Genomic DNA, 25,363 nt, shown 5'->3' on the forward strand with positions numbered 1-25,363 from the left:
AGATGTGAATCTCTCCAGAGAAGACAGCAGGATTTGTTATTTGGGAGCCCAAGACGTTGTCTGGACTAAATACTAAGGGGTTCTGAGGTGGGGAAATGTGGGGACCTCAGTACTGGAGGAAGAGGACGCCAGTTCCCAACTCTGAGTAGTCAGCCTGGGCGGTGGGCTCCGTGTCTGAGCGCAGCCGGCTGGGCGAGCACAGACAGGGCGCCTCACTTGCATTTTCACTGGTTTTGGGTAAAACCGTGACTTGAGCGGGCTCAGGCAGGGGAGGAGGGCGCCCTGCCAGGCACCCAGAATGTGCTCGCGAGGGGGAGACAAGCACTTCATTCTAGACCTTTTCCTCATTCCCTGGGAGTCTCCTGCTTCTTGGACGCTTGTTTGTCCCGAGATTTCCGGAGCTCTGCGGAAAATGGGATTTCATGTGAGAATTTTCTGATTCCACTAAATACGGGGATGGACATAAAATGAACCCCACCGCATCTGTCCTGTTCTCTGGCTCGGGTCTCTCACCCCCGGCCTGGCCTTAGAGGCACTGTCCTCCATCTTCCCCTCAGAGGGGGGAGCCCCGAGCGCGCTGCGTGGGCGGCGGGGTTGGGGGAGCGCCTCCTGGGGACCCGGGTTCAGAGCCCGCGGCAGGTTCCGAGCCAGGGGCCCCACAGGGTTGGGTGGAGAGTCTGAGGGGAGCAGCGGGTTTTCAGGGGTCTCGACACCAACAGCGTGGCCTGGGAAGGGCAGCAGCGGGAGGCAGCGGGGCGGGGTTGGGGGCTGCGGGGCTGAGCTGCGGGTGTGACTCCCCGCATAGGATTTTGTGCACCAGCACAAGGGCCTGTGCTACTACACCAACGGGACGCAGCGGGTGCGGTACGTGACCAGATACATCTACAACCGCCAGGAGTACGTGCGCTTCGACAGCGACCTGGGGGAGTTCATCGCGGTCACCGAGCTGGGGCGGCAGAGCGCTGAGTACTGGAACGCACAGAAGGAGTTCCTGGAGCAGACGCGGGCCGCGGTGGACACGCTGTGCAGATACAACTACGAGGTGTTAGCCCCTGTCACCTGGCAGCGGGAAGGTGAGCGCAGGGGCTCGTCCTTGCGGGCCACTCTCGGGGGAGGAGGGGCGTCGTTGCCGGGAGGTGGACAGGCTTGCCGGGTGAGGCCCCACTTCTGCTCTTCTTTCCACTGGTTCTGCACACCATTGCCTGTGCCTCAGGCCTGTTTGCTTCCACTTCTCTCACCTTTGACTAAGCTGTGCCCTGTGCCCCCAGTGCTTTCCTCTCTCCTCCCCCCAAACTCCTGGCTGCCTGCCAACCTGGGTAGCTCCCAGGGTATAATCCGCCTTTGGGGGTCAAGCTGCTGAGAAGCTTAAAGGTCGGGCCGGGTGGGGTTGGGCCAGCCTCCCCCTGCACACAGGGCATCTTGCTCAAGTGGTAGTGCATTAGAGTAGTGACACACTGTAGTTTGACTTTTTGCTTTCAAATTATTATTCATTTCACTTCTGTTTTCTTAAATGTTTATCACTAGCCTTTGACTTTTTTGAGGAGAGGAAATATGTTAATACTCCTTGTATGCCTAATACCTGACTCTCTGATTGGCACCTAGTATGAGTTCAAACCTTCGTCCATTTAAATGAACACAGATACTACCCATCCACTTAAGCTCAAGAAAAAACAGAAGGGTAAACAGAGCCATAAAAACTGGCTTTATTAAATTATTCTTTACTGTTTTGCTCAGTGCTTTATTGTTTTTAAAAAAGATTTATTTATGCATACAAGAACTGGGGTACAGGCCAGAGGTGTGGGGGTGTGTGTGAGAGGATTCACCAGAGACAGAGTGGGGAACAGAACAAGCAGACTGACTGAAATACACTGCTGAGGGGAGCAGCAGGTAAGACAGGAGAGGACTGCTGCACCATGTGGGTAGCTCCCTGTCCGGGGATTGAACTCATGTTGCAGTGGCTGAGGGTAGCTTCATAGGTTGCCTCTTAACCCCTTGTGCCACCAGGGAGGTCCCTCAATGCTTTATTTTAAAAATACTTTTCTTGGGCCTCCCCTGGTGGCGCGGCGGTTGAGCGCTGGGCTGCGAAGCTGCCTGCAGCCTCTGCAGCGCCGGTTCGATCCCCGGCCGCTGGCGAGGGTCCCACATGGCGCGCAGACCTCTCCTGCCGCCCGCTGCTCCCCTCAGCAGTGTACTTCGGTCCTTCTGCCTGCTCTGCTCCCCGCTCTGGCTCTGGTGAATTCTCTCACCCTCCCACGCTTCTGACTGTACCCAGTGCTTGTACAAATAAACATTAAAAAAAAAAAAAAAAAAAAAAAAAAAAAAAATCTTAAAAAAAAAAAAAAAAAAAAAAAAATAAAAAAAAAAATACTTTTCTTGGTGTGTTGAGAGATTTTTTAAAAAATTAAATTTATTTTCTTATATTGTTGTTAACTTTGGGACAGTATTTGATTTCTCCCTTTGTATGTAGTCCCAACAGTTCTCTCACCACCTCCGCACCCATGATTCATCACCACAGTCCTGTGCTCTTTCCTCCTCTGTTTTGACCCCCTCCCTGACCCTCCCATGATGTCTGCCTCAGATCTGTGGTCAGCCTGTATTCCACATATAAATGAAACCATTCAATATTTGTTTTTTTCCCTTCTTTCATACTTTTGCTTAGCATAATCCTTTGCAGTTCCATCCATGTTGTTGCAAATGTGGTGAGTTTACCTTTTTTTTTTTTGTTTTTTGATCACTGATTAGTGTTCCATTGTGTAGAGTTTTTATTTCTTATTAAAGCTTAACAAGTGGCATATTAAGAAGAGTTGAAATTTTGAAGTGAATAAATTGATACTGTGAAGTCATTGAGTAGAAATTGTTTCAGGCTATCTTTGGTCTAAACCCTGCCTCTTCTGTCTCTCCTTATCCTGGCATCATCATCCACTTTAGGGGTAGACATTTTGAAAGTTAATTATAGTCATTAATGACACCTATTTCCAGACAATTACCTTATGAAGCAGCTTCTATGTTATGCCATTTAATATCATGACTACCTTGAGTGTTAGGGATTAACATCACCACTCTATATGTGCTGATATTGGTACATAATAAGCATTTTATGTAACTAGCCCACAGTTATTCACGAGGTTCTGATGCCTCCCCCAAAATACATGACAGTCATTATGTTCTTTAGTACATGTATATAGACTCCAATGGAAGCAAAGCCTCTTTACAGCTAGTAATGATCAATTTACTATGATCGATCAACAATTTAAGTCTATTACTGCTTATTTTCAGTGTGCATGGACAAAATGATACTTTCAAGGCATTGGAATTTCGCTGATTAATCAATCTCTAATTAATTCCAATGTTTCTTATACATAGTCACATACATTTTAGGTGACTTTACACTTTCTTGCTGTCTCTTACCCACATTCTAATAGTACTGAAAAATATGTTTTGCTATTCCTGTTCTTTTTTAATAAAAATTATTCTTACATTTTTTCTCAAGAACTCAAGTTCTTTATTTTTACTCCTAACCTGTTTAAATTGAACAAGTTTTTGTAAGTCCATATATTTGACCATGACACCAGTGAGATCTCAGCAAGGAGAACCTGATGATGACTCACATGAGGCACCAGATAGGCTGCTGAACTTAGCAAGATCCAATTATACTTTTATGTTAACATTACATTTTTATTAACCAGATTGTAGGAACCTCAGTATTTTTTTTTATGGAGAATATATATGATAATAGTGTCTGAACATGCTAGTAGGAAGTTCTTCATTAGCAGCAGGGGGATGGAGTAGGATAAGCAGCTAGTAATGAAATTCGCTTGAATGTTAAAAGCATATTAGGGGAAAAATAGAAAAATGAGACAAGGTAATGTACTAGCAAATAAAATACATGCAAATTATTAATATAGTTTCACATGAAGGTAATATGGGAGGTGCAGTAACATGGCTAGAGAAATAAAGGAGCAGATGTGTAAAGTAGGTAAGGAAAGGTAGGTTATATTTGACCATAAGCAGCAATCTGAGACAATACAGGAATAGAGGCATGGGCAAACATTTATTTTTTTTCAAAGTTCCCTTTTCCTTTAAAAATTACACACTTTTGATATAACATTCTTTTTTGTTGTTGTTTTGGTCTCTGTTACTAGATTGCAAGTTCTGTAAAGGTAGCAACCTTGGTCTCTTGATTACTTCTAAATTTCCAGTGCTTGTGAAACTTATATTTGTGACTGGATGAACAAATGAATGAACAAATGAATGGAATATAGGTGGCATGTGATGTGGAAATGGAAGTTGATGTATTTAATATAAATTTTTGTGGGGAAGCTTATCACAAAAGGGCATCTAAGCTTAGGTTTGAGTAAAAGCTGAGATAGATGCTTTGTTTGGTTTTTAAAAAAGATTTATTTATACAAGAACTGGGGTACAAGCCTGAGGCATGGGAGGGTGAGAGAATTCAGAGACAGAGAGAGGAGCAGAACAGGCAGACAGACTGAAAACACTGCTGAGGGGAGCAGTGGACAAGACAGGAGAGGTCTGCTGCAGCGTGTGGGTAGCTCCCTGGCCAGCTGGGAATCGAACCCATGCTGCAGAGGCTGCGGACAGCTTCACAGCACTGTGCTCAACCCACTGTACCACAAGGGAGGCCTGAGATAGATGCTTTGTTGACTAGCTAAGAAGTGCTCTTGCTCTCAAATTTTAAGAATTATAGAATATTTCCTGTTTGAGAAATATTGCTTTGTAGGAAGGATGAGATCGCCACTTTGTCCTACTTTGTTGGACATAGTGTTACAGGGCAACCCCGATATGAAACAGGTTGCATGACTGTGGGTCCTCACCTGTATGCTTATAAGGGACTAATTAATGCTTGACCTGCACACACACAAAAGGTTAATAAAAGGTTTATTTACAAAAAGAAGGGGAAATGAAGAAATGGATAACTCAGGGAGAAAAAGAGGAAGATAAATTCGTGAATGTGTCCTACTTGTTCTGCTGACCTGGAATCTCAATGACCTTCTGAGAGCTGGTGAAAAGCCAAGAGCCGTGAGGCCAAGAGAGTGACCTAAGCCCAAATTGCTGGTTTTATACCCAAACAAAAAACATGGCTACTTAACTCCACCCTCATGTCCCACCAACCCTCCCTTTGGTGATGATGGGATTTGTAGTTTCCAGCGTCTTGATGGCTATGGTCTGGAGTGGGGAGTGCCGGGTACCAGCCTTGGCAAATGTCGTGTCAGGGGTTCCTGAAAGGATGAGACGGCTTTGGTGAAAACTTAAGGGCTAAGGGGAAGGGGATGAGGTAGTGAGGAGACACTGACACTGGATGAGGTGCAAGTATCTTCTGCCAAGAGACCCAGCAGGTCTTTATTTTATTCATTTTTAGCAAGCAGAAAAAATTACATCATCATGTGTGAAGCAGAAACAATTAGTGTATTTTATTCCCACAGACTACTGGCTCCTACGGGTCTCAGCTAGATGGTAGCCTTCAAGGTTAATAGATAAAAAACTAAGCCTTACACTAAAACTTATTATTTCAGCTAGACAAATACCTAAGACAGTTGATAGCTGCCAGTACATCCCTATCAGCTAAAGCCTAAGCATCAAAAGACTCTTCTATTCATATGGCCTTCAGCCAGAGGCCAGCTGCTTCTCAGCTATCAGAACTTTTTCTACCTAGAAACTCCTTAACACAATTAACTTCATTTAAAAACTTTCCTAAGAAACTTCTAAAAAGCAAAGGAGGACTTACTATAATTGTTGTGCTGGGGTGCTTGTCAGGCATGTACAATAAATTGTCTCCCATTGTCAAGTGGGCCAAATTGTTTAATAACTAATTTCTAAACAGATAATGTTCCGTGCCATTTGCTTGCAGTATGCTGATACATATAATTTATTGTCTAATGTACTTTCTGAGAAATTTTTTTTCTCTTTATGACCAAGAACAAAAAACAAAGGGATGTTAAATCTTCAGTCCCACGGTGTGAGGCCCTTTAGCTTAGCTGCTAGTCAGTGTCATATCTGGCTGGGGCATCAAGGCCCCCTGCAGCAGGGGTGGAGTCCACAAAGCCTGTATGGAGTTTGCTCAGGACATCCTTTTTCCCTAACAATTCCCCCCTTCCACTTTTTGCCACCATTTCTATGGTGATGAAGATCAAATATATGGGTGCTGGGTGCAGCCTCAGATGAAAATTTTCAAGGTTCCAGTTTAAAAGAAAACCAGTCTCTCCAGATATTGTCTATTATGGAAAACAAAAGTCCTCCATTCCTGGAAAATAGTTCATCAGTCCAAGCCAAAAGGAAAAGAAAAATCCTCTGGAGGCATTAGCCAAAACAAGACAGCAAATATATCAAAATCACAGGAAGGAAAAAAAATCTTAAAATTGGTTCAACTTATTTAAAAGCAAGTTCTCTCCACCCTGATCCCATTTTTTTTTTCAACAGCATAGCAAAAATTTGCAAACTAAATCTACTTTTAAACCATTTTACCTATTTTTGCATAAAATCACAGGGCAGAATAACCAAACAGCAATTTTAGCTGGCTTTGTTGGAACACTCCATGTAGGATGAGAGTGAACTCTTGACATCCGGGCCATTTAGGCTTCATGAACAAAGTTGGTCTTGCCAGACCCCACCTGGGCTTTCCTCTAATCAAGGGTACCAGGACTTTTTCTTTTTCTGGGTTGTCCAGTCCTGCCAATGAAGGCAAGCTTCCTCACCCTCTTTGGAGGTTCTGGAACCCTATAAACAAAGTAGCACGTTCTCCTCTTCTTCGTTCAGCTCTATTTCAACTTCCTGGAAGAACTCCATTCAAAGCCACACAATGAAACTCATTACCAATTTTTTTTTTTTTTTTGGTTTAAACAGATAAAATCCCTATGGAAGTTATGTAAAAATAGACATTGACATGAGCAGAAAAAAAAAATTACTACCACTATTTTCATGCTGTGTTAGTGTCAAGGGGAGAGAAAATGCAAACACAAGTTAGCTCTGCTGGAAAAGAAATGCATCATTGCTGCAGGTACTAGTCAGTCAAAACAAGAAAACTTTCTTTGAATCAAAACAAAATAAAAAAAATTATCAGTATTATGTCAAATAAAACTTAGTAAAAATCAGTTGTATCTCCAACAGTCTATTCAGTCCTTTGAAGGAAATTTGTTCCATCAAAAGTTCCACCAATAGGAATCTGTTGAGGTCTTTTTCCCTTATTTTCTCCTGAACAATTTCTGTAGATATCAAACTATTGAGGCATACAACATTGCAAGGCAACAATTACCATTGACAATTTATATACATATTAGATGCTGAGATGTTTTAGACACATTTTAGAAAACCACTGTTAACATTTCTGTACATGACAAAGTTTTACTGTTTTCCCAAGTGACAATGCTTCCCTTCCAGTTTTACTTTACTAGGTAAACCAAATAGGACAAATTCATCTAATGACTTTCCCAGGAGGAGGAAGAAATTTTGTGGAGTGTCTCAGGAGCTCTACTGAGGTTCCACAAAATTTCCTTCAATCAACCAAATGACAGCCACCAAATTTTACTTCAATTTAGATTTCTGGGAAGCTTTGCCATAAATATCAGAAAATGGCAGCAACAGAAATATTTAATCTCTATGAAGGCACCGGCTCAGTTCAGTAGTACAATGTTGACAATCAAAACATAATCTTTAGTTTCTTTTTTTTTGAATATCTATCGGCACATGTATACCAATTTGTCAACCTCTAGAGGCCAAGACAAGGGCACACAGACATATAACATATAGACACAGAGAGCTCTTTAGTTACCATTTATCATGCATGGGATATCTTATACAACTGCAGTTTCACTCAGAGGCCAAAATAACAAAAACAAGCAGGAAAAAAATCCTCAAAGTTAAAAAAAAAAGTTGAAAGGAAATACCAAAATCAAAATTGAAAGCCTTTCTGTGTAATAGAAATTTAAATTATTTTTAAAAAATACTGCCAGCATATGCATGATTCTAGATGTTATTTCACATCTCCTAAACTTTGAAAGGAAAGAGATTGGTTAGAGCTTGTCAGTCTTCTCAGGATTTTTTCAGAAAAGTGAATCCTTGGGCATCCTGCTACAATGGCTGGAAAAGAAGTCAGTAACATTTAACTTTTTGTGTTTTTCTTAAATAAATATCTCAGGTCCTCGATGGGTTCACAAGACCAATGGGATTTTGTTTCTGGGTCAGTTCCTTCTGGGGCTTTCTTAACTCTGGAATGATGTACCCAGGGTTTTATGCCTCCAAGTTTTAAAGACGTATGTGTGCTTAATAAAACGTCCATTTTTACAGACCAGTCCATTTTTCTGACAGCTGGTTTTGGGCATCCCCTCTCTGCCACGTCTTGAGTAAGACCTCATCTCCAGGTCTGAAGGGATGCAATGGTTGATCAGGAGGCATAGAGATCCTCGAGGTTGCAAAGTTATGAATTACTGCCAAAACCTCCTGGATGTGTTTCACATATTGTGTGATCCTGCAGTCTTGTTCTGTTTCTGGAGTGGCTTTCAGAACTGAGGCCTGGAAGGGTCTTCCAAACACAATTTCAAAGGGGCTTAATTGTAGCCCACTTCTAGGTGCCACTCTTATGCGGAGGAGGGCAAGGGAGAGTACCTGGTCCCAGCGCAGTTGTGTTTCTTGGCACAGTTTTGCCAAGGTTTTCTTTAAGGTGTGCTTCATTTTTTCAGTTTTTCCAGAAGACTGTGTCCTCCATGCAGCATGCAATTTCCAGTTGCTCTGTAACACACTGCTTACTGCATGAGTAACATCAGAGAAGAATGCTGGCCCATTTCACTCTGGATGGAGTTGGGCAACCCAAAGCGAGGGGCTATCTCCTCTAGCAACTGTTTTGTGACCTTGAAGCTTTTTCTGTCTTGGTGGGAAATGCTTCCATCCATCCTGAGAATGTGTCCATAAAAACCAGTAGGCATTTGAAATCGCCTGTTGTTCTAGGCATTTGCGTAAAGTCTACCTGCCAGTCCTCAAATGGGCACTTGCCCCAATATTGAACCCCAATGGCTTTAGGGTGGGAGTCAGTTAGTTTTGGGGTTATTTCTGGCACATATTTGACAACCTCGGGTGATCCGTTGTGCTGTTTTATGTAAATATGGACCCTTCAAATATGGGCGCACTGTTTCTAATAAGGCATCTCTCCCACAGTGGGAACCTTTGTGCAGATGTTTTAACACCGGATATACCAGGGCCTCCGGGAGGAATATCACCCTAGGAGGGTTTACTGTCTAAGTAGAGCTGGGATCAAACTAAGTAAATCCCCATGCACGAGCTCTCTCCTCATCCCGCTCAGAGTATTCAGGAGTATACTGAGTCAGGTCCACAAGAGGGATGAGTGTACCCTGGAGAGCAGAATTGGCAGCGGCCTTAGCCACCCGATCAGCTGCCCTGTTGCCCTTAGCCATGTCAGACCCACCCTTTTGTTGGCCAGGACAGTGTATCACGACAACAGCTGATGGTAAAGCTACTGCCTTTAACAAGGCCTGGATTTCTAATGGGTGTTTCACATCCATGTTACTGGAGTTAAGGAGTCCTCGTTCCTTCCAAATGGCCCTGTGCATGTGGAGAATCATGAAAGAGTACTTTGAGTCAGTAAATATATTGTGCTGATGTAACTGCCAGAAAAGCCTTGGCTTCTACGGTGATCTGGAGCATCACCATTGCATATCCTGCACATCGATGGCCTTGCTCCATGAAGCTGCTGCCATATGTAAATAGTTCCCACTCTGGATCTGGCAGAGGCTGGCCAGCCAGTCAGATCCTGTCAGCTGGCATATACTTAACAGTTATGGATTAAATTTTCATCCTCAGGTCCATCTACATTGCTTGGAAGCAGTGTGACAGGATTCAGGGAATAGGAAATCTGCAGTTTCGAATTAGAATTGTCCAACAGAGCTGCTTGATATTTCCCATTCTCCAGCCGCTAACCAAAGTCCACCCTTCTGCTCCAGCAATGTCAAGACCTGATGTGGCACACACACAGTAATGGGCTGACCCAATGTAAACTTCTCTGCCTCGTGTAGGAGGTCACAAGTGGCAGCCACAGCATGCAAACATGGAGGCCATCGCTTAGTGGTGTGGTCCAATTGTTTGGACAGATATGCAACGTCTTGGATTAGCACTCCTAGACCAACCCCCTGTCTCTCATGTACATAAAGTCTGAATGGCTTCCTAGGATCTGGAAACCCTAATGCTGGTGCTGAGATCAAATTTACTTTTATTTCATCAAAGCCTTTTTGACGTTCTGTAGTCCAAGACAAAGGTTCAGAGTCCAGGCCTTTGAGAGCATCATATAAGGGTTTTGCTATTGATTCAAAGTTAGGAATCCAAATCCTACAAAACCCAGCCATACCCCAAAATCTGCACAACTGTCGCTGGTTGCTGGGGACTCTAAGGGCTGAAATTACCTGTTTTCTTTCTCTTATCAGGCTCTGTCTGCCTTTCTTAATTTCAAACCCCCAATTGTCACCGTTTGTTTAAATGTCTGTGCCTTTTGAGGTAATACCTTGTAGGCATATTCTGCCAGGTGTTTCAGTACCACTGTGGTATTTTCCAGACAAGATTCATAGTCTGGACTTGCAGTCAACATATCATCTACATATTGTAATAAGATGCCTGGTTTAATTGAACCTTTCTGAGATCCTTGGCTAGTATTTCCCCCAAAATAGTTGGGAGTTCTTAAACCCCTGTGGAAGCACAGTCCAGCAATACTGGAGAGTGCTCTTGGATTTAGGGTCTTGCCATTCACAGGCAAAAAGCAGTTGATCTTGAACATCTATTGGGATACGGAAAAAGACATCCTTAAGGTCTAATACCGAAAACCACCCAAAGTCACCAGGTATGCCTGTTAATAAGGTGTAGGGATTGGGCACAATGGGATATATATCCTGGACAATGTCATTAATGGCCCTTAAATCTTGAACAAAGCGGTACTTGCCTGTGTGGGGTTTCTTCACTGGCAAAATCGGAGTGTTGTACGGTGAGTGGCAGGGCCGAATGAGTCCAGATTGAAGGAAACTTTTCAAAACTGGCTCAATCCCCCTCAAGGCCTCCTCCTCTAAGGAGTATTGCTTCCTCCTCAGGGTTTTGCTCCCCTCTATCACTTCTATCTTTACAGGCTCTGTATTTTTCGCATGTCCTGGGGTCCCATCAGCCCATACCCATTTACTTACTCTTTCAATGATTTCTGAAGATAAAACTTCACCTTTTGATGGAACATCTTGAGTAAGTAGCATCTGGAACTGCAGCACATGTTCTGGAGGTACCTGTAGGTGAAGCCTCTGATTTTGAGGTGGGAACATAATTCGTGCATTAAGCTTGCTTAAAAGGTCATGGCTAAGTAGAGGGATTGGACACTCTTCCATGTACTGGGACCTGTGCTAGAGCTGTGTGGTGCCCAGCCGGCACTCCAAAGGTTGTAAGAAGGCTTTCTATTGTGTGCTGTGGCCTTCCTGTAACCCCAGTGACTGGTACGGTCTCTTAGCTCACTTTGGTCAATTTAGAATTCAAAACAGAGTATCTTGCTCCAGTGTCTGCCAAGAAACCAGATGTTCCCCAACAGTGAGTATTATCTAGGGCTCTGAAGGGGTTATTCTAATGGGCTTCATTAGATCTAGTGGAGCCCCTGGGTACCCCTATTCTTCATCTGAATCTTCTCTATGTACTAACATTTGTCTCATTTCCTCTCTCCTTGTTTCCGGGTTCCTTGTACTCTGTCTATATCCTCTCCTGTACCCACTGTGTGAATCATTATGTTGTGGTGTCATCGGCCTTCTTTCCTGCCTTCCTGTCATTATTTTATCTTCTGCTTACCTGTAATCTGGGACAATGGTACTTCCAATGTCCTTCTTCCTTGCAATAATCACACTGATTTCTCCCTAGGGATTCACTTCTCCTGGGTCCTCTCCCTGTTCTGTTACCATTTCCCTGAAACCCTGTCCTGTGTTCCCTTTGTATAAAAACAGTCACAGGTTTCGGTCTCCTGTCCTCTCTGTTGTTATAAACCCTGAATGCTAAGTCCACTACCTGGGATGGACTCATCTCTGTGATGCCGTTCGCCTTTGTTAACTTTCTCCTTATGTCAGGGGCACTATGTGTAATGAATGTCATAGTGATCAGATGAGCATTTTCTGGGGCATCTGGATTTATATCTGTGTGAGTGGTATATGTCTGGATAATTCTTTCAAGGAACTTTGAGGGATCCTCATTAGCTCCCTGTTCAAGCTATAAGATTTTGTTGAATTTTTTTTTGGGATTCCCTGCTGCAGTCCTGCCAGTAAACATTTTTTATAGAGCTCTAACATCTCCATTCCCCCATTGTTGGGGTACCATTCAGGATCCACCACTGGGAAAACCATATCTGGCTCTGGGTATTCTCTATCCTGTTGGTGGAGACGGTCAGCCTCCCTGCCTTTCCTGAAAACCATTCTCTGCTTGTCCAGAGTCATCAAAGTTTGTAGCCTGGACTGTATCTGCCCAGTAAGGGCTGTGGGAGAGGAAAATAGAGGCAAACAATTTCACCATCCTCTTAGGATCCTGCAGGTATGAAGGCACAGAGCTCCTCAAATTTAGGAGGTCCATGGTGCTAAAAGGATGGTATGACCAAAAATACCCAGCAGGTTGCCCATGTTCATTCAAGCCGCCCATGGGCATATGTCGAAGAGGAAACTGTCTTGCTTCAGGGTGACTTTTCCTGCCAAAGTGGGTGCCGTGTCTAGTGTGGGGAGGAGATGCCATTTTAGTTTCTTCTATGGAGGGCAGTGGGGGTCGTGGAGCCTCAGGAGTCTGTGCAGGAGGGCCTTGTCACATGGAGAAGGATTTTTGTCCTGATGTGTTTAAGGTGTTTAACTAATGATAATCCTCTTCTAACTCTGCCCTCTTGCAGTCCTCATGGGAAGGGGAAGTTTTATCCCTTCTCTGTGCCATCAGCCAAGCCTTCCCATATGGAGGGCAGCTTCCATCTGGTCCTACATACTTTTAAAAGCTTGATCCTGCATGCTTTTAAAAGTTTGGTCCTCTATACTCTTAAAAGCTGGTTCAAAAATAGTATGGTTTTCATCCCTCATACTCTCAATAGCTAAAGTAAGAGCCTGAATTTGTTGTTGCAAATTCTCAATAGGTGAAGTGTCCTGCAGACCTAGTGCACTTATGGTGACCAATGCAAGGAAAGTTACCTTGGTCTGGTCAACCACAGGTATAACTTGGTCAACCACATTGGGCACCGAACTGTTACAGGAAAACCCTGATATGAAATGGGTTGCATGACTGTGGGTCCTCACCTGCATGTTTAAAATGGACTTATTAATGCTCGACTGTAGGCACACACAAAGGTTAATTAAATATTTATTTACAAAAGAAGGGGAAATGAAGAAGTGGATAACTCAGGGAGAAAAAGAGGAAGATAAATTTGAGAATGCATCCTACCCATTCCTCTGACCTGGAATCTCAATGACCTGCTGAGAGCCAGTGAAAAGCCAAGAGCTGTGAGGCCAAGAGAGTGACCCAAGCCCATATTGCTGGTTTTATACCCAAACAAAACATGACTGCTTAACTCCACCCTCAGGTCCCAGAAACCCTCCTTTGGTAGTGATGGGATTTGTAGTTCCCAGTATCTTGATGGCTATGGTCTGGAGTGGGGGCGGAGTCTACAAAACCTGTATGGAGTTTGCTCAGGACATCCTTTTTCCCTAACAATTGGATGTCTGTAATTCATAATTCTCAGTCTATGTTACTGTTCCTGAGGCCATGATAAGTATTGATGGTCACATGGCCAGTAGGAAAGTCAGAGATGCTGGAGTCCTCCTGGAGTAGGAGGACTAATAGAAACCAGTATGAGTTTGTCCTAGTATGAGTATGAGTATGTCCTAGTCTGTTCTAGTATGAGTAATTATGGTCACTCCTGAGGGTCAACTTCCATAGATAGGTGTGGGGGAAAGAAGTTCAGATTTGTTTTTATTTTTTTAAATTTTATGAATAATGGGTTGTATAATATAGCAGTTTGTAATTTTAAAGAGCTTCAGTTAGTGTTGAAATATGTTTAACAATTAGTATCAATAGAGTAACTCCAAAAGAATGATTCTGTTACCTCTTAACACTGAAAGGAAACTGATGAATGTGTTTATTTAAGCTAATAGAGTGTTTAAGCTCAGATCCTAATCTAAGACTTGGAATCTAGGGATACAAAAACTTTGAACCCAAGGAAGGGCTCTTCCCCTTGGGAAGATTTGCTGTGTGGTCTCACATCTTACTATGTCTTCTCTCTGTTGCTCTCCTCAGTGAAACTGCAGTGACCATCTCCCTGTCCAGGACAGAGGTTCTAGGCCACCACAACCTGCTCATCTGCTCAGTGACAGATTTCTACCCTGGCCAGGTCAAAGTTCGGTGGTTCCAGAATGACCAGGAGGAGACAGCTGGTGTAGTGTCCACCCCCCTCATTAGGAATGGGGACTGGACCTTCCAGATCCATGTGATGCTGGAAATGACCCCCCAGCTTGGAGATGTCTACACCTGCCAAGTACAGCACCCCAGCCTGCAGAGCCCCATCCTCGTGAAGTGGAGTAAGGGGCCATTTGTTAACTTTTTCCTTGGGTCTCACAAATCGGAGAGCTTACAGAGCTTCTCTGGTTCATCCATCTGATCCTTTATCCTCTATGTTACTACTGAGCTAGAAATCTAGAGACTAGATCACTTATTTTTTGGTGGGGGCATCAGAAAAATCCTAATCTTGTTTTCTTTCCAGATACTAGAGAGATCACTCTACACATCATGGCCCCAGATCCCAGCCCTGAGTGACTATTGTGGCTGGTGACTGGGGTCTTAGGGTTTAAGGTGATAGATGTGTCCCTCCCCTTCCTCATCTACCCACTATATCCAAGGATTTATTGGCTGGTCTTTCCTACCCTAGGGCTGGTCAGAAAGGAGGTCTAGGTTCCCCTGTTATCCCTACCTGCTGCATCTGGACTTCAGACTTCCCAAAGGGACACCATGTGTGGGGGACAAGTGCTAACATTCAGGCTCTGATCCCCAGGGCACAGTTTGATTATGCTCAGACCAAGATGCTGAGTGGTGTTGGGGCCTTCGTGCTGGGGCTGATCTTCCTCGAGCTGGGCCTTTTTATCCATCACAAGAACCAGAAAGGTAAATTACTCTGGGGAAGTGGGGAAGATGAACTGGGCATGATCCTTTGTTCAGGGAGGCTTCCGTCTTTAGTTGTAGTTCTTTCCTCTTGATGCTGAAAGAAAGGGGGTTGGACTGGTGATGGGAGGAGATGGAACAACTTAGGGGGAGACCTTGGAATAAGATTTTAGTGGCTGAAAGGTAGCCTGACCGCAGTTATAATAGGTGTAGTATATTCTAGGTCTTTTCTTAACTGTTCAACTTTGTCTCACTGGTTCCTTTCTGAAAGTTTCCTCCTTTAAGAGAGTCTGAGCATTGCTTCCTTTCCTTTACATGCCAGTTTCATTTATTTTTAATGATTTAACCTTCAGACAATTAAGGCCTTGTGCTTGATGAGTAGGGAGAAAATTCATTTTTAAGTGGTTTATTTCATTTCCCTTTGGAGTGAGTGAAGGGCTGGCTCTTTGTGTAATGAGTAATGAGAATTTTCTGTCTATAAATTCCTTTTGTAGGATCTCACGGGCCTTCGTCAGCAGGTACTGTTTCTGCTCTGATTTAAAGGGGATTTTGGGAACAGGTAAAAGAAGTAGGGTGTTAGGTGAGTGTGTCTGGGCACAAAGGTCTTGGCTTATAGCCTAATTCCTGCTCCAGCATTAACAGTTAGGAGAGAATTTGCCCAGTTCCTGAAGGACACTCCTAAGGTTGTTCCTCAGAGCCAGGCTATGATGTTGGTAGCATCTTTCTGTGAAACTTGCAGTCAGAGCCATATCTTGAGTGTCAGACACCAGAATGATACCCTCTATCTTGAGCCCTATGTTGGTGGCTACTCCTGTGTGAATTTATAGTAAATTTGCACTAGGGATGGAAAGAAGGTTAGTTATTACATTTACTAGAACCTTCGAAACCTTTGTTTTGTGGAGGGGCTAACAGCTGCTTCCCAACCTCACACACATCTATGCGGGACTGAAGTGCTGTGTCTTATTTGGCTGATTTCTCCTCTACACAGATATTAGTGGCTGTGATGACATTAAGCCCTACCTCAGCTTTCTCTGATGCTGCGGTGGCCACAAGGGAAGGTGAGAGGGCATGTCCTGCTGGGTCCCCTGAGCTGATCATTGTCTCTCTCTTACAGGGCTCTTGCACTGACTCCTAAGGACACTTTGATCGGGATTGATTTTTGCTCTTCTGTAATGCCTGCCTGTCCTTACCCAGAATTCTCAGATGCATTTTAGTCTGTCCCTCTGAGATGAGAATCCTATGTGACTCTGACTCAGTCACCATGTCACCTCCTGTGACCCCTACCCCAAGGATATGGCTGTGATGTTGCTTTTAGCACTGACCAGGGAGCCTGTCTGAGTGCGGCCAGCAGCGTCTCCTCAGTCGCAAGGAGTTTTTCAGTTTCCAATTCCCCTCAAAGAGAGTACATTGAATCCATTAATGTGCTATAGAGCTTTATGATAATTAAACATGGTTATATGTTATCTGTCTGTTGTCTTCTTTTTTTACTAAGTTCATGCTAATCATAGAATTAAAAAATTGAGACATAATTGACATATACCTTTCAGGTTGCTGGGATATAACTCAGGTGTAATCTGAAGCTGACTCATACACAGAGTGTAAGGACAGTTTGAAGGAAAGATATTTCAATATTGGTTGGTGGCATTTCTTTTTGTTTTTATTTTTTTATTTTTTATATATTTCTTACAATTTCGTTTTTGCACAATGTATGCATTTTCATCTTGGTTATATTCCCCATAAAATTGTACCCCCCTTATTTTGACCTTAATCCCCCCTCTCTCCACCCCTTCCCCCCTGCAGTGTGTCTCTGGTTTATAGTTGCTTGTTGATTTTGACTTTCTCTTTATTATAGTTATTCTTTATCCTGGTCCCTTATTTAGGTTTTCTAAACTCCTGCTATGAGTGAGACCATCCTTATGAGACCATCTGGTATTTTTCCTTTTCTTTCTGGCTTATTTCGCTGAGCAAGATCCCTTCCAGCTCCATCCATGTTGCTACAAATTGCATAAGTTTATCTTTTTGATTGCTGTGTAATATTTCATTGTGTATATATACCACATCTTCTTGATCCAGTCATTTATTTTTGGGCATTTGGGTTATTTCCAAAGCTTAGCTATTGTAAATAGTGCTGCTGTAAACATAGGGGTGCAGGTGCCCTTTTGAATTAATGTTTCTGTGTCATTTGGGTAAATACCTAGGAGTGGAATTGATGGATCATATGGAAGCTCTATCTTTAGTAGGTTGAGGAATCGCCACACAGCTTTCCATAGTTGTTGGACCAGTTTGCACTCCCACCATCAGTGAAGGAGAGTTCCTTTTTCTCCACAACCTCGCCAACATTTGTTGTTGCTAGTTTTTTAAATATGTGCCATTCTCACTGGTGTGAGATGGTATCTCATTGTAGTTTTGATTTGCATTTCCCTGATTGCAAGTGAAGTTGAACATTTTTTCATATGCCTGTTGACCATTGCATTTCCTCTTTGGAGAAGTTTCTTTTCAGTTCTTCTGCCTATTTTTTGACTGGATTAATTTCTTTTTTTTTTGTTTAGTCTCATCAGCTCTTTGTAGATTTTTGTCATCAGTCCTTTATCATTAGAGTTCTGTGCAAAAATTTTCTCCCAGTCGGTGGGGCTTCTCTGCATTTTAGTTATTGTCTCTTTTGCTGTGCAGATGCTATTTAATTTGATGTAGTCCCAACTGTTTATCTTTGCCTTCACTATCACTGCTTTGGGTGATGTGTCTGTAAAGCTGTCTTTGAGGTGCATGTCATGTAGTGTTTCCTCTATATTTCCTTCTATATATTTTATGGTTTTAGGTCTTATGTCCAGTTCTTTAATCTATTTTGAGTTGTTTTTTGTGCATGATGTGAAGTAGTAGTCAAGTTTCATTCTTTTCCATGTAGCGACCCAGTTTTCCCAGCACCATTTGTTGAGCAAACTTTCTTTGCTGTAGTGCATATTCTTTGCTCCTTTGTTAAATATTAGTTGACCATAAATCTGTGGGTTTATTTCTGGGTTTTCTATTCAGTTCCTTTGGTCTGTGTGTCTGTTCTTGTTCCAATACCATGCAGTTTTGGTTATTATTATAGTTTTGTAGTATAGTTTGAAATCTGGGAGAGTTATGCCTCCATTCCCTTCTTTTTGTATCAGGAGGGTTTTGGCTATTTGGGGTTTTTGGCGGCTCTATATGAATTTCATCAATATTTGTTCTATTTCTTTGAAGAATGACATTGAAATTTTTATTGGAATAGCATTGAATTTGTAGATTGCTTTTGGTAGGATGGCCATTTTGTTAATGTTAATTCTTCTGATCCATGAGCAGGGGTGTCTTTCCATTTCTCTGTGTCTACTTCTATTTCTTTTAACAGTGTTTTATAGTTTTCTTTGTATAGGTCCTTTACTTCTTTTGTTAGGTTTATTCCCAAGTATTTGATTTTTTTTTGTTTCAATCATAAAAGGAATGGTTTTCTTGATTCCTTCTTCATATTTATTGTTTGCGTATAGGAAGGCTGCTGATTTTTGTGTGTTCATTTTTTATCCTGCCACTTTAGTAAACTGATTGATTAGTTGAATTAGTTTTTCTGTGGAGTTTTTGGGATTCTCTATGTATATAATCATATCATCTGCGAATAGTGATAGTTTGACTTCTCCCTTGCCTATTTGGATTCCTTGTATGTCTTTCTCTTGTCTTATTACTCTGGCTAGGACTTCCAGTATTATAGTGAAAAGCAGTGGTGAGTGTGGACGTCCTTGTCTTGTTCCAGATCTTAATGGAAATGCTTTCAGCTTTTCACCATTGAGAATGCTATTGGCTATGGGTTTGTCATATATGGCCTTTATGATGTTGAGGTATGTTCCTTGCATCCCGAGAATTTTGGGGGCCTTTATCATAAATGTGTGTTGTACTTTGTCAAAAGCTTTCTCAGCATCTATTGATATTATCATATGGTTTTTATATTTCTTTTTGTTGATGTGTTGGATTACATTGATTTATTTTCTGATGTTGAGCCATCTTTGTGTCCCTGGAATAAATCCTACTTGGTCATGGTGAATTATCTTATGGATACATTGTTGGATTCTGATAGCTAAAATTTTATTGAGGATTTTTGTATCCATGTTCATTAGAGAGATTTGCCTGGATTTTTCTTTTTTTGTGTTGTCCTTGTTTTGTTTTGGTATAAGTGTAATGTTGACTTCATAGAGTGTTTGGTATTATCTCTTCCTTCTCAATATTTTGAAAGAGTTTGTGAAGGATAGGCACTAATTCATTTCTGAATGTTTGGTAGAATTCATTGGTAAATCCATCTGGTCCTTGGATTTTGTTTTTGGAAGGGTTTTGATTACCATTTAAATTTCGCTGCTTGTAATTGTTCTGTTTAGGTGTTCTATGTCTTCTTTATCTAGCTTTGGGTGATTATAGAATTGTAGGAATTTGTCCATCTCTTCTAGATTGTTGAGCTTGTTTGATTATTCTTTTGATTTCTGCTGTGTCTGTTGTGATTTCTCCTCTTTCATTTGTGATCCTATTTATTTGTGCTTTCTCCCATTTTTCCTTTGTGAGCCTCGTTAGGGTTTGTCTATTTTATTTATTTTTTTGAAGAACCACCTTTTGGTTTCATTGGTCTTTTGGATTGTATTTTTAGTTTCAATTTCATTTATTTCTGCTTTGATTTTTATTATTTCTTCTACTGGTTTTGGGGTTTTGTTGTGCTTTTTCTAGTTCTTTGAGCTTAGGTTGTTTCTTTGAGTTCTTTCTTGTTTCTTGATGTGAGTCTATATTGCTGTATATTTTCCTCTTATTACTGCTTTTGCTGCATCCCATACATTTAGGAAATTGGTGTCCTCCTTGTCATTCAGTTCAAAGAATTTTTTAATTTCTTCTTTGATCTCCTTGTTAGTCCAGTGGTCTTCCAGTAGTGTGGTTTTCAATCTCCATGAGGTAGGAGAGTTCCTTGCCTTCTTTTTATGGTTTATTTCTAGTTTGATGCCTTCGTGGTCAGAAAAGATGGTTGGTATGATTTCAATCTTGGTGTATCTGTTGATGTTTGTCTTGTGTCCCAGGATGTGATTGATCCTGGAGAATGATCCATGTGCACTTGTGAAAAATGTGTACTCAGATTTTTTTGGGTTTAGTGTTCTATAGATTTCTGTTAAGCCCATGAGCTCTAGTTCCTTATTTAGAGTTTTAGTGTCCTTACTCATTTTTTGTCTTGTTGATCTATCCATTGGTGATAGTGGTGTGTTGAAGTCTCCTACTACATATATGTTTTCAGCGATGATAATAATTGTCTGATATATTTTGGTGCTCCTTCATTTGGTGAGTATGTGTTAATGAGTGTTATTTCTTCTTGAAGTATTTTCCCCTTGATCATAATGTAGTGACCATCTGAGTTTGAAGTCTATTTTATCTGATATAAGTATGGCTGTTCCTGCCTTCTTTTTTGGTCCATTTGCTTGTAGGATTGTTTTCCATCCCTTTACTTTCACTCTATTTTTATCTTTTGTAGTTAAGTAAGTTTCCTGGAGACAGAAAAGGTTGGGTTTTATTTCTTCATCCAGCCTGTGACTGTGTGTCTTTTTATTGAAGAGTTTAGTCAGTTTACATTTAGGGTTAATATTGATATGTTAGTGCCCATATGCCATTTTGTTTGACTTTTCTCAGGTTTTATTTACTCATTTTTTTAGTAATAATTTTTTTTTCTTTTGATCTTGTTTCATTCTTATTCATCCCTCTGTTGGTTCTGACTTAGGATTCCTTGTAGTATTTTTTGTAGTGGGGGTATAGTCGTAATGAAATTCCAGAGTTCCTGTTTGTCTGAGAAGGTCTTTATTCTTTTTTCACAGAGGAAGGAGAGCTTTGCAGGATAGCGTATTCTTGGTTGGCATTTGTTCTCATGGAGTCTGTTGACTATGTCCCTCCGCTCTTTCCTTGCCCATAGTGTTTCTTCAGGGAAGTCTGATGTCAGCCTGATTGGTTTTCCTTTGTATATTATCTGTTTCTTTCCTCTTGCTATCTTCATTATTTTTTCCTTGTCTTGGATTCTTGGGAGCTTTACTATTATGCGTCTTGCTGTATTTTTCTTTTCGTCATGGAAATTTAGTGTTATTCTTGCTTCTTGTACATCTATTTTCAGCTCCTTCTTCATGTTTGGGAAGTTCTCTTTAATTATTTCCTTGAATATTTTCTCTGTTCCTATGTCTCTCTCCTCTCCTTCTGGGATTCCTATAACTCTTGGATTTCCTTTCCTCATGGAGTCAGATAGTTCCCAATCTTTTTCATTCATGCTTCACTCTCCTTTTCTGTTTTGGTTCATTTTATTTCTGTGTCCTCAAGTGTACTTATTTGTTCTTCCATTTCATTTATTCTGTTATCACTGCTTTTCCCAGAGTTCTTTAGCTCTTCCATTAATCCTTTGATCTCCTGCATTTCCTTCACTTCCCTCTTTATGGACTCAATTTCATTCTTCTGATTGTTGTTTTCCTTAATGATTTTTGTCGGTTTTTTAATTACAGCAATTTTAAATTCTATTTCTGGAAGGCTCAGAAGTTCTTCTAAGTCACTATTGTTGCAATCTGGTGGTTTTCTTTTTGTGGTGTGTCTTTTTCCTGAGGGCTTTCTACATTGCATGTAGTTTTTCTTCTTCCTGCTGCTTGTTTTCTAATTTGCCCTATGCATTGGGACACTGTGTCACTGGTACAGATTGGCATCTTTTTGGTGTGCTCTTTCTGGGATTTTGGAAACTGGTGGTCCTATTGATTCAAATACTTTTATGCCAGAAGTCCAGTGAGGCAGTTGTACTTTGAGTATGTTAATGGTCACTGTCATAGAATATCTCCTCCTTCTGTGTTTGTTTAATTCCAAAGGTGTGTCTTGAAGTCCCTGGAGGTTGGGTGGCTGGATTGCACTCTGGGCTCCAAATTGCTGGATCCCCTTCTGGCTGTAGCTCCCTGCCAGGTGGGACCTGGCTTGTGGGGGCCTGCAGCTCACCTCTGGCTTGGGGTGCAACCCTCTCCCATTTCCAAGCAGTCTTTATTGAAGGAAGGTCCCTATTCTAAAATGGTTACTCAGAGATGGACTTTCCTGTGCCTGTGGTCTACCCTGGCCTTGGTGCCCACTCCCACTCTGGGCTCGGACTGCTGGCCAGACAGGGCCTGGCATGGGGGTGCCTCCTAGCTCACCTCTAGCTGTGTGGGGAGCCTTCTCCCAGTTTCAAGCAGTGTTTATTGAAGGAAGGTTCCTATCCTAAATGGCAAGTTGGAGATGCACTTTCTTGCACATGCTGTCTGGTTCGTGGCATTTTTAATCACTGGGAGAATTTACTTAGAGGCTTTTTCTTGGGAAGCTGTAAGATAAGAGCGTTTTCTGCCCTTGTCTCCCAAAATTTTAATGAGGCTATAAACATTTTTTTTAAGAGTTATTTATGCATACAAGAACTGGGGTACAGGCCAGAGGTGTGGAGGGTGCAGGATTCACCAGAGGCAGAGAGGGAACAGAATAGGCGGATCTACTGAAATCCACTGCTAAGGGGTGCAGCAGGCGAGACGGGGGATTGAACTTGTGCTGTAGTAGTTACGGACAGCTTCATAATGCTGATGCTTAACCCCTTGTGCCACTAGGGAGGTCCATGGCTATAAATGGGACTAATCACATGCACTCTTCAGATAGTCTTAGCAACAAATTTTATCTCAAGGATATGTCCTTGAGCAGCTTCTGGCAGCAGGGAAGAAGGCAAGTGGAATGCACTTTCTCTGGTAGGTGGTTGTGGTGTGGAGACTCTTAATTACCTGGCTCTATCTTATAGGCCAACAGTCAATCACATTAATTTGATTACCTTCCCGAACATTCCATTCCTCATGGCCCTTATAATTTCACATATCCCTTTTCTGCAATGTGCTCTGAACTATCAGCAAGGAGTTTTATCAGCTAATTTGGTAGCTTTTGGGTTGCATTGGAAACAGATGCCACAGCAGCAAATCAGGCACCTGTAAGAGGAAACACAGATTAAAATAGTGATTCCCAAAATCTTTGACAACTTTTCCTTCTCAGAGCCACAAGACTCAAACCCTTGATTTATTAAGTCCTGTGGGCTGGAGTCAGATCACGCAGGGTCACACTTGTGTTCTTATGTGATTTCATACATACATTAGTAGATTCATCATGTATAAACAAAACATTTTGCTTGTGCTTTAAAGGCTGAATGGCATTAAGAAGAATGAAAAATCTTTATTTGGGTTTTTCAGTTGGCACCAGGGACAGCAAAGGGAAGAAACTTTCATCTGGAACTAAGGAGATGGAGCTGAAATCCAGGAAAGGAAAATTGGAGCCACTTCCTGGAAATGCAGGAATGAGAGTTGGCTAGGGGATTGGAGGGTAAATGGAAGTGATCAGCTTTTTTTTTTTTGCCCTCCCGCCATTAGCATCTGTGCTTGACACCTGTTGTCTTACACTCGTGCCTGATGGCAGCCCTGGGAGTGTGGTGTGGGTGAGCATAGGTGGGTGCACCTGAGCGGAGACTGAACCTATAAGGGCTGTGGCAGGGGAAGGGGCAGAGGACAATGGATCGAGAGACCAGCGAAGAGAGCATAAGAAAATACCTGAGAGTCCAGAAAGAGTGAAGATGTATTGGGGGATAGGAGGCCTGCCAGCCTCCCGGCCCCGGACCTTCCTGCCTGGCCTGCACCATGACAAATGGTGCAAAAAGATTATTAAAAGCCCAAAAAGCCACTGAGGGCTCCAGGAGTCCTTTACCCATCTGCCTGGATCATAGAAAACCTGCTCTGTGCCCTGCTGGCACTACAGTGATGGACAGCCAGACTGGGAATCGGACTTACTCTGCTAAACTCTGCAGCCATATCAGCCTGGGACCAGAGTCTGGGTACCCATCAGCCCTTCACAGCTAAAAGCCTGTCTCTGTGACCTGGCCCATGACAGGACAAACCTGGGTTTTGCTCAGCCCTTGGAGGACTCAGCTTCCTCGTCTAGAGTGGATGATGGAAGAATGTCTGCAGGGGAGGTGTTGGAGAAAGTGATCAAGAGGATGCAATGGCTGGATGATCAAGACAATTGGAGGCTCCTCACCCACTGACCTTGGAATGTGTATCCAGCGACTTTTTTGCTCCCAGAAGCTGCTCTAAGGACATAGCCTTGAAGTAGTATTGTGGTAATGAGACTACGTGGGTAGTACATGTGACTGAACCCAGTTTTGGCCTTTGTATTCTATGGTTTGGTAGGTGCAGAAAACTACTTGGTCTTGCCACTTAACAATCTGGAGTGGCTTACTGACTTTCTGGTCTCTCCTTGCATTCTGTGTACAGGGGCAGCTGCACATAACACTTAGGAAGCTGCAAGTCCAATTTCAGTTCCTATTTTTCAACTCTAAAATTCATTTCAATACATGGTGTAATGTAAAAGAATAATTCTCCATAACCTCTCTTCTGTAGTATTAAATTCTCATGACAGAAAGACCATTTTTGTGATCATTTTACTCACCTGCTTCAGAAAGTAAAAATAGTGTTTTTTGGTACTTTAGCATATTCTCAAGAAAATATTCCTTAGATTAGTATTGCATTAAAATATTGCGCATTTAAGAAAATTCCTATTCAGACTTAGTCTTTAATGTAGTATACCAGTCTATCACCTTCATGGGAAGTTTATACATATATTCTTTCATCAGTTCCTAATGTAATATTGTTGCAATTGTAAACAGGATCTTATAATGTAACTAATACTATTTTCTTATAATACTTTAAACCAATTGTGCATAATGTCCTTTTTAACTCTTTTATTTTTTTAATTTAAAATTTTCTTACATCATTGTTCATATTTAAACAATATTTGCTTCCCCCACCACCTCAGGTGTAGTCCCCATAGAATTTTCTTCCCCAATGTACCCGTGCACCATCACCACAGTCCCCTGTGCTCCTCCCTCCCTGCCTCTCATCCCTCCCCCTCCTCCTCCCCTGCAGAATGTCTCTGATTTATAATTGTCTGTTTTTGTTTTGTTGTGTTTTGTACTGTTATTATTTTTTTTTCACTGATGTCTTATTTGGTTCCCCTATATTCTTGCTATAGGTGAAACCATCTAATATTTCTCTTTTCCTTCTGGCTTATTTCACTGAGCATAATTCCTTCTAGCTCCATCCACGTTGCTGTGAATGGCATGAGTTTATCTTTTTTGATTGCTGAATAATATTCCATTGAGAATATATACCACATC

The 25,363-nt window shown here is 42.0% G+C and overlaps 1 protein-coding gene across 1 annotated transcript; it reads left to right on the forward strand.

The window, feature by feature from the left end:
* Positions 1–22: 22 nt before the first annotated feature.
* On the forward strand, positions 23–24,430 carry LOC119252306 (boLa class II histocompatibility antigen, DQB*0101 beta chain-like). The gene is made up of 6 exons (XM_037519483.2): positions 23–424; positions 806–1,073; positions 11,631–11,642; positions 14,301–14,569; positions 15,039–15,150; positions 23,388–24,430. Exons 1-6 carry the CDS (start codon positions 299–301, stop codon positions 23,504–23,506), a joined length of 906 nt encoding a protein of 301 aa, XP_037375380.1. The 5' UTR covers positions 23–298; the 3' UTR covers positions 23,507–24,430.
* Positions 24,431–25,363: the final 933 nt, after the last annotated feature.

Source organism: Talpa occidentalis, unplaced genomic scaffold (genome assembly GCF_014898055.3).
Source record: "Talpa occidentalis isolate TD23 unplaced genomic scaffold, MPIMG_talOcc4v2.1 talOcc4.2, whole genome shotgun sequence".
NCBI classification, from domain to species: Eukaryota; Metazoa; Chordata; class Mammalia; order Eulipotyphla; family Talpidae; genus Talpa; species Talpa occidentalis.